Source organism: Dermacentor albipictus, chromosome 1, assembly GCF_038994185.2.
Source record: "Dermacentor albipictus isolate Rhodes 1998 colony chromosome 1, USDA_Dalb.pri_finalv2, whole genome shotgun sequence".
NCBI classification, from domain to species: Eukaryota; Metazoa; Arthropoda; class Arachnida; order Ixodida; family Ixodidae; genus Dermacentor; species Dermacentor albipictus.
This window is the reverse complement of record NC_091821.1, coordinates 161,207,408-161,221,138: the sequence shown is the minus strand read 5'-3', so window position 1 is coordinate 161,221,138 and position 13,731 is coordinate 161,207,408. Positions and strand designations below refer to the sequence as shown.

The 13,731-nt window shown below is 45.3% G+C and overlaps 1 protein-coding gene across 1 annotated transcript in view; it reads right to left on the bottom strand.

Moving 5' to 3' along the window:
- Positions 1-1,448: 1,448 nt before the first annotated feature.
- Positions 1,449-13,731, bottom strand: part of pch2 (pachytene checkpoint 2 protein) — a 41,810-nt gene continuing 29,527 nt past the window's right edge. The window contains exons 8-10 of the mRNA XM_065443502.1: positions 6,849-7,002; positions 5,232-5,393; positions 1,449-1,649 (exon numbers count right to left, since the gene is read on the bottom strand). Coding sequence (XP_065299574.1) covers positions 1,533-1,649; positions 5,232-5,393; positions 6,849-7,002 — 433 coding nt within the window. The 3' untranslated portion in view covers positions 1,449-1,532. The remainder of the gene's footprint in view (positions 1,650-5,231; positions 5,394-6,848; positions 7,003-13,731) is intronic.

Here is a 13,731-nt window from a genome sequence, read left to right as displayed (position 1 = left end):
AAACTGGCGTCCGTGCTGCGTTACTAATACCAGGCGCCGTCGATGCCATCTACCAACACCCGCATGGCCATGGAGCTGCATGTGTCGTCTGCTATCAAAAGCCTTGCACTACGTGCACGAAAAAAGAACTTGCGGAGAGTCTAGTGCCGAAGTGTACATGAACTCGTGCAGCACGACGTCAAATCGAGTGCCGAAGTGCAGGTGGCGCTAGCTGCACTGGCAAATTGAGTGCTAGAGTGCTGCACCCCCTGAACTAGTGCAGAAAGTGCAGCCAAATCAAGGAGACCATATGTGTGCAAAAACCGTCATCACATGCTGGTAGCAACATGCGTGCAACAAGATGGTGACCATGACGTGTTTCTGGTGCATGCAACTGCTCCCGGCACTTGGCTGTTCTTGTAAACAAAAATGGCAGCCCCTACGCCAGTTTAATGTGGTGGTATTTCACACAATTTTAGTGCAAAGCAATCGCACTTGAGCACATTTTGGAGCATGCTAGCCTTGCGCAATTAGGTAATATGCGGGGTAATGTTCTGGCAAATTTCGTTGACACAGGATTGCAGTACAGCGACATCTCGTTGTCAAGAGGTACGAAATGCATTGAATCCGATGGGCGTTTGCTGGGATACAAAAATATTTTGTTGTCGCAGGGTTTCGTTATAACGGGTTTTGACTAGTTTAACATGTAATGCATAATTCAAGCTCAAAATTTAGTGTCATGGCCCCTTAGTAAACGCTCTGTACTTGCGCCAGCCAACACTATGCATAGCCACTACTCGCCATGTATCTGAGCTTCATACAACGCCATTCATGGATGGATGCATGAAGCAGACTGGTAGCATCATCTTGATTAAGCTGTGTGAACTGCCCGCTGCAAGGCATCTATAACAATCTGTTTTAGCAAACAATGGAATTATTCAAAAAGTGCAGTAGAGATGACGAGGATATTTTTCAGCAACGCATCAAAATATATCACTGTTCCACTTGTTACTTTTCCGCAGGGCCTTTCCTTCAAGCCACTAGACAAATCTATGTGGAACACCAATGCATGTCACAACAAGGTTGCCAACGATATCCAAAACTGTCTGTAAGCTAAGAATATTCCTTCTAAGTGGACTAAGTTCCAAGTTCTTTCCAAGTTCTTTCCAATTTCTTTCTAAGTTTGCAGAAACATGCCGGCTGACAGTATTGAGCGAGCAGCAAGACATTCTCTCTCTCACGCCTTCCTAGAGGCTATCCCGGATCCGCCTCTTGCAACAATTCTGCAATTGCAACGTGCACCTAGAGCTATTAATTAAAACATGGATAAGTGCATTGTGGTTTGCTGTGGAGCTAATCAGGGATTGCTGCAGTATTTCTGATTCCCATCAGAGTAAATCATGTGCTGCAAAAAATATAGCCTCTAACATCTCTACAACACAATTCCTTAAGAATTAATGTCTTAGCTGTTAGGTATACAACAAACAAAGTCATGCTTTTAATCATAATCAGAAAGCACTTGTTGTAAAATAAAATGAGGATGTTCTGCATATTCAGAAGAGGCGTGGTCGTGCTTCCTTGTTATTGGTGATCTCCTCATTTTCTTGCAACTGGCGGTTAACAGCCTCGGACATGGCAAGCAGGAATGCTTTTAGTGTCAATTTCCTGTCCTGCAAAATTAATAAAATCAGCACAAAGTAGTTATTGTTTCATTATTTAAAAAGCAAAAGAACATATTGAAAATTAGGGGCACTACAGGAAACCATCACTGGTCAGGTGGTATAGAGAACATGTGGGTACAGAGAACGATGTTACCGAGAACAGGTGTTACAGAGAGTGCTACAAGAGCTCCTGACACAAGCCTCTTGGGTCCCAACCAAACTTGGGCGACATCCTCAATGACAAGAGCCATTACCGTATTTTCGCGATTCTAAGCACCCCCCGATTCTAAGCACCCCCCCTCTATTCCCGCGAAAAAATTGGGAAAAAAGTTTGCATGCGAATCTAAGCACCCCCCTATTCTTTAGGAAGAGCGCGTAGCCAAGGCCGCGAAGCGCGCTTGCTCACTCTGTTATCGAGCCGGAGCCGTCGGAGTCCCGAGGTAGCCCGGCGTCCACGGCGCGATCTCGCCGCACAGCCAGACTGTACGGCTGTACGGCGAAAGCTGCAGAAAGCGTACCCATCAACCATCCCAAGTGGATTCGGACGCTTGGAAGCAGGTCCGAGTGGACGTTGTGGTCAAATCATTTAAGGAGTGCTCAATCACAAACCACTTCGACGAAACGGAAGACGACCTGCTGTGGAATACCGAGAGCAGCGGTTCAAGCTGTGCGACGAACTCGAGTGGCAGTGATTGTAACTGAGCATTCAACACAAGCAGTGGGTTCACTGCGCCGATTTTCTTTTGAAGGTTTACAAAATAAAATGTTATTTCTCGCACTCATCTCGTCACGATGTCGCAGCGAAAAGAGGGAGGAGGGGGGGGGGGGGGTCAGTCTAGATTTTTTCGAATCTAAGCACCCCCCCTCACGTTGGGCATCGCGATCGTGAAAAAAAGGGGGTGCTTAGAATCGAGTAAATACGGTAATTTCCTTGTTTACCCACATGTACTTGCTGCACCCAGCCCTGTCTAGACAGTAGCAGTGCTTCAATGCAAGAGCATGAATGAGCATTAACATATTTGAGTGCGTCCATGCCCAATAGTTGTGCAAATATTTGAAACTTCGAGAATACATGAAACAAAGATAGCACCACTTTCCAATGAAAATTAACTACGGTAGACTTTCGTTAATTTGACTCCGATTAATTTGATCCCGAACGAAGGTGCCCGCTGGTGCCCATGCATTTCTATAAACCCAAACTTTCATTATTTAGTTCCTTAAATTGCCCTTCACTGAATAATTCTAACTTGACCAGTGAGCACACATGCACTTGACCCCTATAGGTAACCCGATAGTGACCCCTTTAGTGGCAGCATCTGTGATGGCGGAGCCTAGGGGATAGTGAATATGTTGAACACACATAATCTCTCATCAAAAACGCCTATTTTCGGTCCACCCCAGGAAAATTTTTAAGTAATAACCATAGCTCACAATATCTGACTGTGGTATTTACCCAATTCTAACACGCACCTTTCTTTGTTTAAAGAAAATTGGGCCGAAAATTGTCTGTGTGATGCAATCGGACATGAGACCACAACCGCCCTTACAAGTATGCTTTACAGCATCACACAATGTATTGCGGCGGAGCTGACTTTGCACAAAAATGGCTGTGGCTTAGCTAAGGTTAAGCCCAGGATGCGAAGCATACTAGCCTTTATTTTAGTTGTTGAACCACTGTTTAGCCTGGTGAACTGCTGTTGCTTGGCTATATTTGGTTCGGCTAGACGAAGAAACTACTCATGCGTTACTCTGCTTCGCTTTCAAGAGTGGAACGCGACAGCGTTCCCGTCGACCCGCCAAGGGGTGTAAGACATTGGGCTACGGCGCAGCGACTACGCGCCCCGCATTGGACGCGGTGAGCGTCGAGCAACGCAGCGTTCGGCGCGGCAACGAAATGTGTGCCTGAGCAAGCGACGCACGCCTGAGCCTTAGAAACAGTTCGTTTCTAAGGCAACACCGCATTCACTAGACGCGCTTTTGTACCGCATTGAAGCATCGTACTCGTGGCTCAGTGGTAGCGTCTCCGTCTCACACTCCGGAGACCCTGGTTCGATTCCCACCCAGCCCATCTTGCAAGAGTTGAGCCAAAGCCACCTAGAAAATCAGTCTCTGTAGCACGCCGCAACCTTCGCTTCTCATTCCAACGAGCAGCTTTGTCTCCAGGAGGCATCTCACCTCGTGAGTGTCTAGCAGAGGCTAGCTACGCTAGCAGAGGCAAGTGCAGCTGCTTATATACCGCCGCGACGCCGCGAGCGACGGCGCGAGTTGGAGCCCCGTTTCTCCTCTGTCGTGACGTCATGGTGTCACGTGGTATTGAAGGCGACACCGCCGCGCCTGAGGAGCTGGGTTGAGCTCTCGTAATATGCTTCGCATAAAAACCGTGTGGCGATGCTGACATTAGAAAACCGGCCTCCATCGTGCAATAATTTTTTTTGCTAAGAAATCTGGTGCACGTTGGATTTCTACTTCGTTTAGGAGCTTTACTGCCATTCCTATGTTACTTTTCTACTATGGACACATAGAAAGTGGGCAAGCGTTTGATTCAGGGGCGTCAGCGGTCTGTTTTGGTGTTTTATTTCTGCATCTTGCTTAATTCAACCTGCCGGATGATTTGATCAATTCCATCGGTACCATCAAGGTAGGATTAATGGAAGTCGACTGTATTCACAATTTACAGGAAAAGGAGTTGGAGTTGCAGGGACCTTAACGACATCAAATAAATCATTTTTAATGAAGAGTGAACTTGACAATGATTATAGTGCATATTGGTGTGGAGAGCTGACACACAATAAGTGTTAAAGAAGATTGTTTACCAATGGTCACTTCATGTCCTTCTAAGCAATTTTTCGTGCAAATTTACTTTTATAGCTGATTGCTCACCAGGTAATATCATGCTTGTTTCCATCTACATGAAATATGATCTTTTTATCTGCACCATATTCTCACACTAGGTTCCAATTTTTCATTACTCCCTTTAAACAGATTGCATGCTTCTTGCAACGTGAGAGTATGTGTCTTGTGCTGCAAAAAGTTCACTGTTTCACAGTGATAGCCTTTATGACCCATATCAGAAGACATAACTGATGAGGTAACAAAAAAAAAAATGTAATTAGGAACAATTACCTAGTGCTACTTGCCAGTATTTAAAGACATTGCAAATGATATGCACTACATACTGTCGTTTGTCTTAAATCTTATCAAGCATTTCAAGTATACAATTCTAGTTCTTTATTAATTTAAAAACAGGGAGTGCCGAACTACTTTCACCAAGAAACAAAATAAAAAGAAAAAAGAAACAGAAGAGGCTTTCTATGCAAGTAAAACCAACTGTACGTTGTTACCAGCCATGTTAAGAAGCTACCAGCATTTGCAGCAGCTGCACTCATTAGCATGATCTTTTAATTAATCATTTCATGGTCCATAAGTCACATGCAAAACAAAGTTCTAGAGCCTGTGCTGTGGGAGACACCTGCTAGCAGAACTGAAGTAAGCTGAAGAAATCAGGTACACAAGGCAAATGGTTGCCACAGTCTAAAGAGTGCCTGCATATACTGTCAATGGTCTCTAGTTACAAAGGAGAGCAGCTCTCACCACAGCGCAGATGGAATGTGCAATGAAAGGCAGTTTTCGTAACCGTCTCCCACTCAAGCCGACAGCTCTGTGGCACAAGGAGCTGTACAGAGACCTCAGTTCATCACCCATCTCGCCAGCACTGCTTTCAAGAAAACTTATGCTTTCACTTATGACAGAAACCTGCAAAAAAGAGAGAGAGAGAGAGACGAAAAACGGATGTTCGCATAATGGGGCATATAATGCTGCTGCATTAAAAGCACACTACAGCACATGTATGGATGTGCAAAGGCAGAATAATGATATACTCTAAGTTATGGCAAATCAGTTCTGCGGAATCCTGCAAGGTGGACGAAGTATCATGAAAAAGAAAAATTGCCATCCACCCAAATGTAGCATGAAGCTACAAGAAAAACTCCTACGGGTTTCTCAGAAAGGAAGCTTTGCAGTTGAAAAAAAATTTGTCCGGGTCCGGGATACGAACCCAGGACCAACGCCTTTCCGGGGGCGGTCGCTCTACCATCAGAGCTAACCAGGAGGCTAGCAGATTGCAGTGCGAGGGCGAATTAATCGACAACTTGAAGCATAGGGACACAGAATATGACAAATCAGTTCTGCAGAATCCTCCAAGGTGGAAGCCAAATTTTTCTTCAACTGCAAAGCTTTCTTTCTAGGAAACCTGCATGGGTTTCCTTTGTAGCTTCGTGCTACGTTCAGGTGGATGACAATTTTTCCCTTTCACTCAAAGTTACCATAGCCTTTATTTTTATTTTTTGTCCAGGACAGATTAGCCATCCCTTATGTGCACCTTACATTCTTAGTAAGCAAACTCAATAGTGTGCATGCCACAAAACATGCGGCAAAAAAGCATGTGCACTGCATTCAATTTAGCATGCACATGAACAAGTCATATTCAAGCTGCCATTGTTAAATGAAATGAATTACTGCTGCAATTTGCCGAGTTTAATATCCACAATGAAACATTGTTTTATTCGAGTTTGAATGTGGAAATGCGTAGTGATAATAAAAGATGCCGCATACATGAAATCCAAATGCACAAAAGCTAGAGCTTCCGATAATGAACAATAAATAAATAAATAAATACTTGTTTGTGACATCCAGTCAACAGCATAAAACTGACTGATCTTGTAGTCATGGTTATAGCTTGAAAGAACAGTGCACACATATTCACAAGTCCCATGAATACACATTTAAGACATGAGCTTTAAGCAATGAAACATCAAGTGTGGCAAATAGAAAGCCCTATTAAAGAACAATCAATTGCAATGTATATGAACTATTAATTGCATTAAGCCCAGGCTATCAATGAAAAATTGCAGTTTTTAATTGTATTTCGACATAGTTTTCAAACAGCTCAATAAGCATGTCAACAATAGCAAGCATGTGATGCGAGGACTCATGTAACATGTCAAGGCATGACAGGAATGCTTATATCAGATGTCAAAAGTGCATAATGCATTTTGCACTGCCACCTTGAAACGCTGTGTGGCACTCTTGTGCGTGCATATTTTGTGTCAAATAGCTTCGAGCTGACCATTCACAGCATTGTGCTTTCTAAATACTAAAGCTACCATTAATGAAAAAACAGCTTGAAATATACACAAAAACACAACCTACCCTGTAAAGCTCTTTCATACAGGACATGATGATCTTTGAAATGCATTTCTGGCTGGGATAACCAAGGTGATATTTGAAGTCAGCTCTATCTACAAAGGCCAGGTCTATGATACCACTGATATTAGAGGTTGTAAGAATGAAAACATTCGGGTATCTGGAGAAATAAAAAGATTTAAAACACGATGAAATATGACCAGCAAGCCAGAAATGTTCTACTCAATTTCTCAAAGTAAAATAAAATCTCGGTACAACAGTTTTCAAAGATAAAATAAAATCTTGACAAGTGAACATGGATATAACAAGTTATCAGATACAATGAGGTAAATTAATGATGTTTCTTGCTGTTATCAGCTTGTAACAAATATATGCTTATAAGTTTAACGAATATTGGATATAATGAAAACATTTACGTGTCGAATGTGACTTCGTTAGAACGAGGTTCCATGTATTTGAGTGCAAAAACATGCAAGGTCAGCTAAATAGCATTTACGAAAAAAATCTGTCTTATCAATTACAAAGTTATCGGATGGAAAAAACATGAGGATTCAGTTTCCAAAAAATCTGCTCACACAGGGCACAAGCCTAAGCACTAAAACAAAAAGAAAGAAAAACAAGAAAGAAAGAAAAAAGCTTGTACAACATACATGAATCACACATCATCAGCATTTGTTTAAAAATCATTGCATTTGGTCAATACATTGTGTAATGACAACAGTATCCGCAACCAACATAATGTCCAATAAAAAGCTTAAGTTGGCTTTACAGCATCAACTAGTAACATTTTAAAGTTAATATGTAAACAGGTCAAAGGAAGTAAGTCTTTAATATCTCTGAGAACTAAAGCACTTTAGCATTTCATTATCTACAAGGCTGAGACATAGTAGGAGCTCATGCTAGACTGCCTTTTATGAAATCCCCAAAAATGTGGCTATTAAAAAAACAATTTTACAAATGAACAAAGTGGAGTCAGTATCATAATCAATTTATCAACCTAATCAAGTTCACTGCAGGACAGAGGTCTCTCCCTATAATCTAGTTACTCTTGTCCTGACATCACCCAACCCTTACAAACTTCCTAACCTCATTACTCCGTTTAATCCTTGCCACCCTCAACTACATTTCCCTTACCTTGACATCCATTGCCTCACTCTAATGGACAAAGGTCATCCCTGTTGCAGCCAGGAAGGAAAAGCGAGACGGCCAGACGAGGAGTCACATACACACATGTTTAATGGTCTCTCAGACGTGTTCTATCTCAAGAAGAAGCGCATGCGCGACCACGCACAGTCACAGGGAACTATGTCTCCCCGCTTTCACTAGATGGCAGCATGTACAACATCTCCCCAACAGAGCAAGCAAAGTTCGCTAAAGCAGGCAGCTTCACGCACCTCACACTTCTAGTGTACATGTGGGAAGTGTCTTGGCAACACGAACAGGCATTTGTTACACCGTCACTGATACAAATACTTTCTGCGTTGGTTTTAGCAGGGGAATAGAGTTTTTTAGTTGAGCGTCTTTACGGTACGCTCCGCTCCGAGTGGCCCCGCTAAGCCAAAGCGGAGCGGCGGGCGATTTTCACGTATTAGTTGTACGTTTAGCGTAGCGGACGATGGATGTAATGAGCGTCCCCTTTGGAATGGGCGGTGGGTTGCGCCACCAAGCTCTTACTACTATGCTGCCTAATATCCTACCTAGGTTAACCCACAAAAAAAAAAGAAAGAAACCCACTATGAACTACCACGTCCAAATTTTCTGATCCCCTATTGCGAACTGTGCTTTTGTACGCCTCCGTCTTTTGTAGTTTCCCTACTTTTCTTCCACCAATCCTCCAATCGCCTTACTAATGTCTATTGCGGACCTGTTTGCCTTACCACTGCTCCCGCTGAACCCAAGGGCTTCAAGGAGGCCAGTGGTGCCTAAATCGACCGCTGGGTAGACGTCTTCACATTCTAATAAAATATGCTCCGTCGTTTCTCTAGCTTTACCGCAGCAAGCACCCTTCGTACCTTTCGTAGTTGCAGCGCCCTCTGGCCGAATTCAGGGTAATGAAAGAAAATAAAAACACCTTTTGATCAGTTTTATAGAGTAAAACGTAAATATGTGTATATACAACTTATTTCTCCATGAAGTATCTAGACGTGCGCTCATAATACGTTACCGGTTCATTTTATCTAACGGAATAGTATCAAACGCCATCTTGGAGAACGCCACGTGATAGCCAGTGCGCTTGCTTTCTGCATCCAATCCAATCCTTTCTGACGCCAACGCTAGCCAAAGCGCTGCGCAGCACGCTCCGCTCAGGCAGCTTCTCAGCAAACCGTGTTCCTCGCTCCGCTAGCCCGCTTACGGCTAAGCGGACGGCGCACGCGCATTCGCGCCTCTGCTCCGCTTGGCTGCTTAGCGGAGCGTAAACACGCTCAACTAAAACCCTCTAATAGCGAACTAGCTGGGTCCTGTTCCTGTGTACAGCCCCAGTGTCAGCGTTAACGCAGTAGGACCAAGGCTCATCATCGGCTGGGGCTTGTACTGTCACTTAACACTTGAGGTCTGTCAACCAGACGTCTCCGTAGAATAGCTCCAGCATGTCATGGACTTCGCGACGTCTGTCGAAGTCTTTCCTTTGACGTTTCCAGTACTGTTCTTCGAACTTCCGAAGGCTCTCTTGATCTGGCAGTTGGGGTGTCAGCTTGGTGGAACTAAGAGGAAGCTTGGCTCTTAGCCGACGAGCCACCAGCAGTTCCGCAGGGCTATACCCATTCTTCAAAGGAGTCGACCTGTAAGCTAGAAGCGTCAACTAAGGGTCTTTCATCTTTGTCATGGAAGTCTTGATGATTTTTACCACAGCCCGAGCAAATCCATTGCTCTGAGAATAGTGAGGGCTAGAGGTAATGTGCTCGAAGGTATAGTTCTGGGCGAAGAGTGAAAACTCAGTTTACGAAAACTGCGGGCCGTTGTCGGAAACCACTTCCTCAGGAATCCCGTGACGTACAAAAAATTACTTGCAGTGGTTGACTACAGCTGCGGACGTAAGCTTCTTGAGCTGAGCCAGTTCAGGGTATGTTGAATAATAATCTGTGACTATCAACCAATAGTGGCTCTTATAGTGAAACAAGTACATTGCAATGCATTGCCAGGGTCTTTCTGAACATTCGGAACTTTTTAGTGGCATTTTCCTGTTACTTGTTGTTTCGACGCATTGCTGGGATTGCTTCACCAGGGACGTGACATCAGCTCCTATAGCGGGCCACCAGACACAATCTCGGGCTCGAGCAGGAGTTTTTGTTATGCCAAAGTGTCCTTCATGTAACAGTCATAGAACTTCGTTTTTTCAAGAGGCAGGGACAAAAACTTGAGCAGCGTAGAGGAGTAAATCGTTCTCCAGAGTGAGCTGGTGTCGATGCTCGTAGAAGGGTTTTAGGGGCACTGGTAAATCTTGCCTGGAGGGCCACTCTCTTTTCTTGCTCCACTGGTGAAGTTGTGCACCAACAGGGTCTGTTTGTTGGGATGGCTGAAGGCAGTGCTCCTTTATAGAAAAAGAGGTTTTCAAAGAGCATACGAAAGCTTCCATGTTTTCTTCGAGCTTTGTGTCTTTTATTTTTTGGAGAGGCACTTTGGAAAGAGTGTCTGCGGCTAGAAGGTCTTTGCCTGGAACGTATGCAATTTCGTACTGGTATCGCATCATTCTCATCTTTAGCCTCTGTAATCAGGGTGTCAGGTTGTCAAGGCTCTTCGAAGTGAAGATGGGAACCAACGGCTTATGGTCTGGCTTATGGTCCGTCAGCTTGACCAGCTTGCCAACAAGATAATCGCCGAACTTGTCACATGCCCAGACTAAAGCAAGAGCCTCTTTCGCGATTTGAGCGTAACGTTTCTCTGAGAGTAATCGCGAAGCATAAGCAATGACAGAAAACTTGCCATTCGTTTTCTTCTGCCAGATTAATGAACCAAGTACAAAGGATGATGCATCTGCAATGACAATCATTTCTCTCGATGGATCGTAAACTCCAAGAACAGGGCGAGACGAGAGCACCGACTTCCATCTGTTGAACGCCTGCTGTTGTGGAGCATCCCAAGCAAACTCTTGCTTCTTTGACAGCAAAAGATTAAGTGGTTGCAGGACTTCAGAGATTGGGAACGAATCTGGAAAGGTATGTCGCCATTCCGAGAATTCTCTGCAGCTCGGTCATGTTTCTTGGGCTCTCCATTTCATAATGGCTTCAACTTTTTTTTCGTCGAGTCGTATTCCGTCTTGGTCTAGCCAGTGTCCAAGGACCGTGAGGCACTGGACATTAAACAAGCATTTGGTTTTATTCAATGTCACTCCAGCCTTGACGAGCAGCTGCAGCACATTTCCGAGTGTCTCATTATGCTCATGCTCATTCATATTCAAGATAAGGATGTTCTCCATGTGACAGACAACCCTACTGACGCCTTGTAAAATACACAACATCTGTTTCTGGAAGTGTTCAGGAGCAGATGCCATTCCGAACGGTAACCAGTTGAAATAGAAGTGTCCAAAAGGTGAGATGAATGTGGTGACCTTCTTAAAACCTTCACAAAGCGGAATTTGCCAAAATCCACAGTTAGCGTCCAGCTTGGAGAACACGTTAGCTCCATGAAGAAGTCCAAGAGTGTGCCCCACGTAAGGGATAGGATGCCATTCTCTCAGAATGTGGCGGTTCACTTCTGTGAAGACCATGCAGATTCTCACGTCTCCGGAGGGCTTTGGGATGACTACCATTGGTGCACACCACTCAGTCGGCTCGTGAACAGGTGATATGACGCCGAGTTTCTTCATTCTTTGTAGTTCTAACTTTGTCCTTTCGTATAAAGGAATTGGGATGTGCCTCGGAGAGCTGAGCGCGAAAGGTTTCGCTCCTGCTTGCGGCTGAATTCGGTGTTCTTTGTGCAGCTTGCTGAGTCCCTGGAACAACACTGGAAATTCTTTCGGATTCACTTTCTCAGCAATGGCGTTTACAAATGTCAACATCCGGAGTTCTTTGATCGCTGGCTTGCCTAGCAATGGAGTGCGGACCTCATCTAAGACGTAGGCATCCTGAGTAGTCGTACAGTCACGATAGATGAGCTCGAGTTGTGTCACTCCTGCGGCTGGAAGAAGCTTTCCGTCTGGACTATGTAGCTGGCAAGGAGGAGCTGAGAGAAAAGGTCTTTCCTCAAGCGTCTGGAATACTTGCTTTGGGAGGACTGTTTCATCGGTGCCAGTGTGTTTTGAAATATACTGGCTGACCTTGAACCGAGACTGTTGCCTCCCACGTTCCAGCCTCCAATGTCTTGATTACTTCGAGTCGTGTTTCTAAATTGACTTGTTGCGGTTCGACACAATCAAGGTGCCACGACATGCATACGGAGGCGTAATGACCCCTTTTCCGGCAATTCCTGCAGACTTCCGAGCATGCTGAGCACAGAGTATGAGGGTGATGCTCTTGACCGCACCAACGGCATGGTTTCTGCATGCTGTTTTTACCGGAGGATGAAGATGGTTTGTTTGCCCCACGTGAATAGCTGCCACTTTTGTCCTCTTTCGAAGTACCCCAAGTGGTTTGGGGAGCGGACGCAACTTTGTTCACACATAGCAGTTCCTGGCAGAGCGCGACTTGTTGCTGACGAACGTTCTCGATCTAGAGGACGGACTCAAGAGTCCTCTGAATAGCGAGGTCTGCGTCGAGCTGTAGCCTGGCGGATAGCTGCTTATCTTTTATCCCAACTACGAGGCGGTCGCGCACGAGCTCTTCTCGAAGAGTGCTGAACTTGCAGTCTTTCGAAAGTGTGTGAAGCGCAGTAATGAAATCTTCGGCCAACTCACCATCTTGTTGCACACTGGTGTTGAATCTGGCTCATTCAAAGATTACGTTGCATCGCGGGATAAAGTATTTGTCGAACTGCTCCACAACTGCGTCAAATTTCTTGGATATCTCTTCAGAGAGAGCAAAAGTGGCGTAGATTTCCTCTGCTTGCACACCGATGATGTAAAGTAGGGAATCTAATTAATGCTTCTCTGCCTTAACGCACAACCCTGAAGAGGTTCGGAAGCATTCAAATCTTTGTTTCCACTTCGGCCACTCGTTCGGCAACGAAAAGTTGAAGGCATCCGGCGGCTGAATTACGAATGACGCCATGGCCTCGAACGTTAAGGGGTCGCGTTGCTCGAGTACCGAGATGTGCTTATAGGGAGCAGCTCACCGGCATTTCGTTGCTGGCATCGTCTTTCGCACGGAGGACTAGGAGCCAATGACCGCTGGTAGAACCTGTTCTTCTGACACCATGTTGTAGCCAGGAAGGAAGAGCGAGACAGCCAGACAAGGAGTCACATACGCACACGTTTAATGGTCTCTCAGACGTGTTCTATCTCAAGAAGAAAAAGAGCACGCGCTGCCAGATCACTGACCACGCGCAGTCATGGGGAACTATGTCTCCCCGCTTTCACTAGATGGCAGCATGTACAACAATCCCTTGTATGCATTAAGCCGTCCTTAATGGTATTGTAGCGGCAGCAGCATCGGCGTCGCACGAGAGTTGACGTAGACGCTCGCGTCTACAGGAGGCACGAGCGGCTGGCGCGTTCCGGCGCGGGCTAGCGTTCCGAAGATCATTAAATAAATGCTACGCTAAGTGACGGAGTGTTGGTTCTTCCTCTCCTGCGACAGCCCAAGACTTTACCGGCCTACGTGGTCGCTCGTCGCCACAGTTTGGTGACCCGGACGTGATACTGCCATACGCTCCTGTGGTAGAGACGACCATGGACCAGACCGACGCTACAAGAGCTCAAGGCCAGAACCCTTCCGAGGAACGCGGTGAGCCCTCCTGTTCCGCCATCGCTGTCCGCCTCCCACAGTACTGGGACCAGCATCCTTCGGCGTGGTTT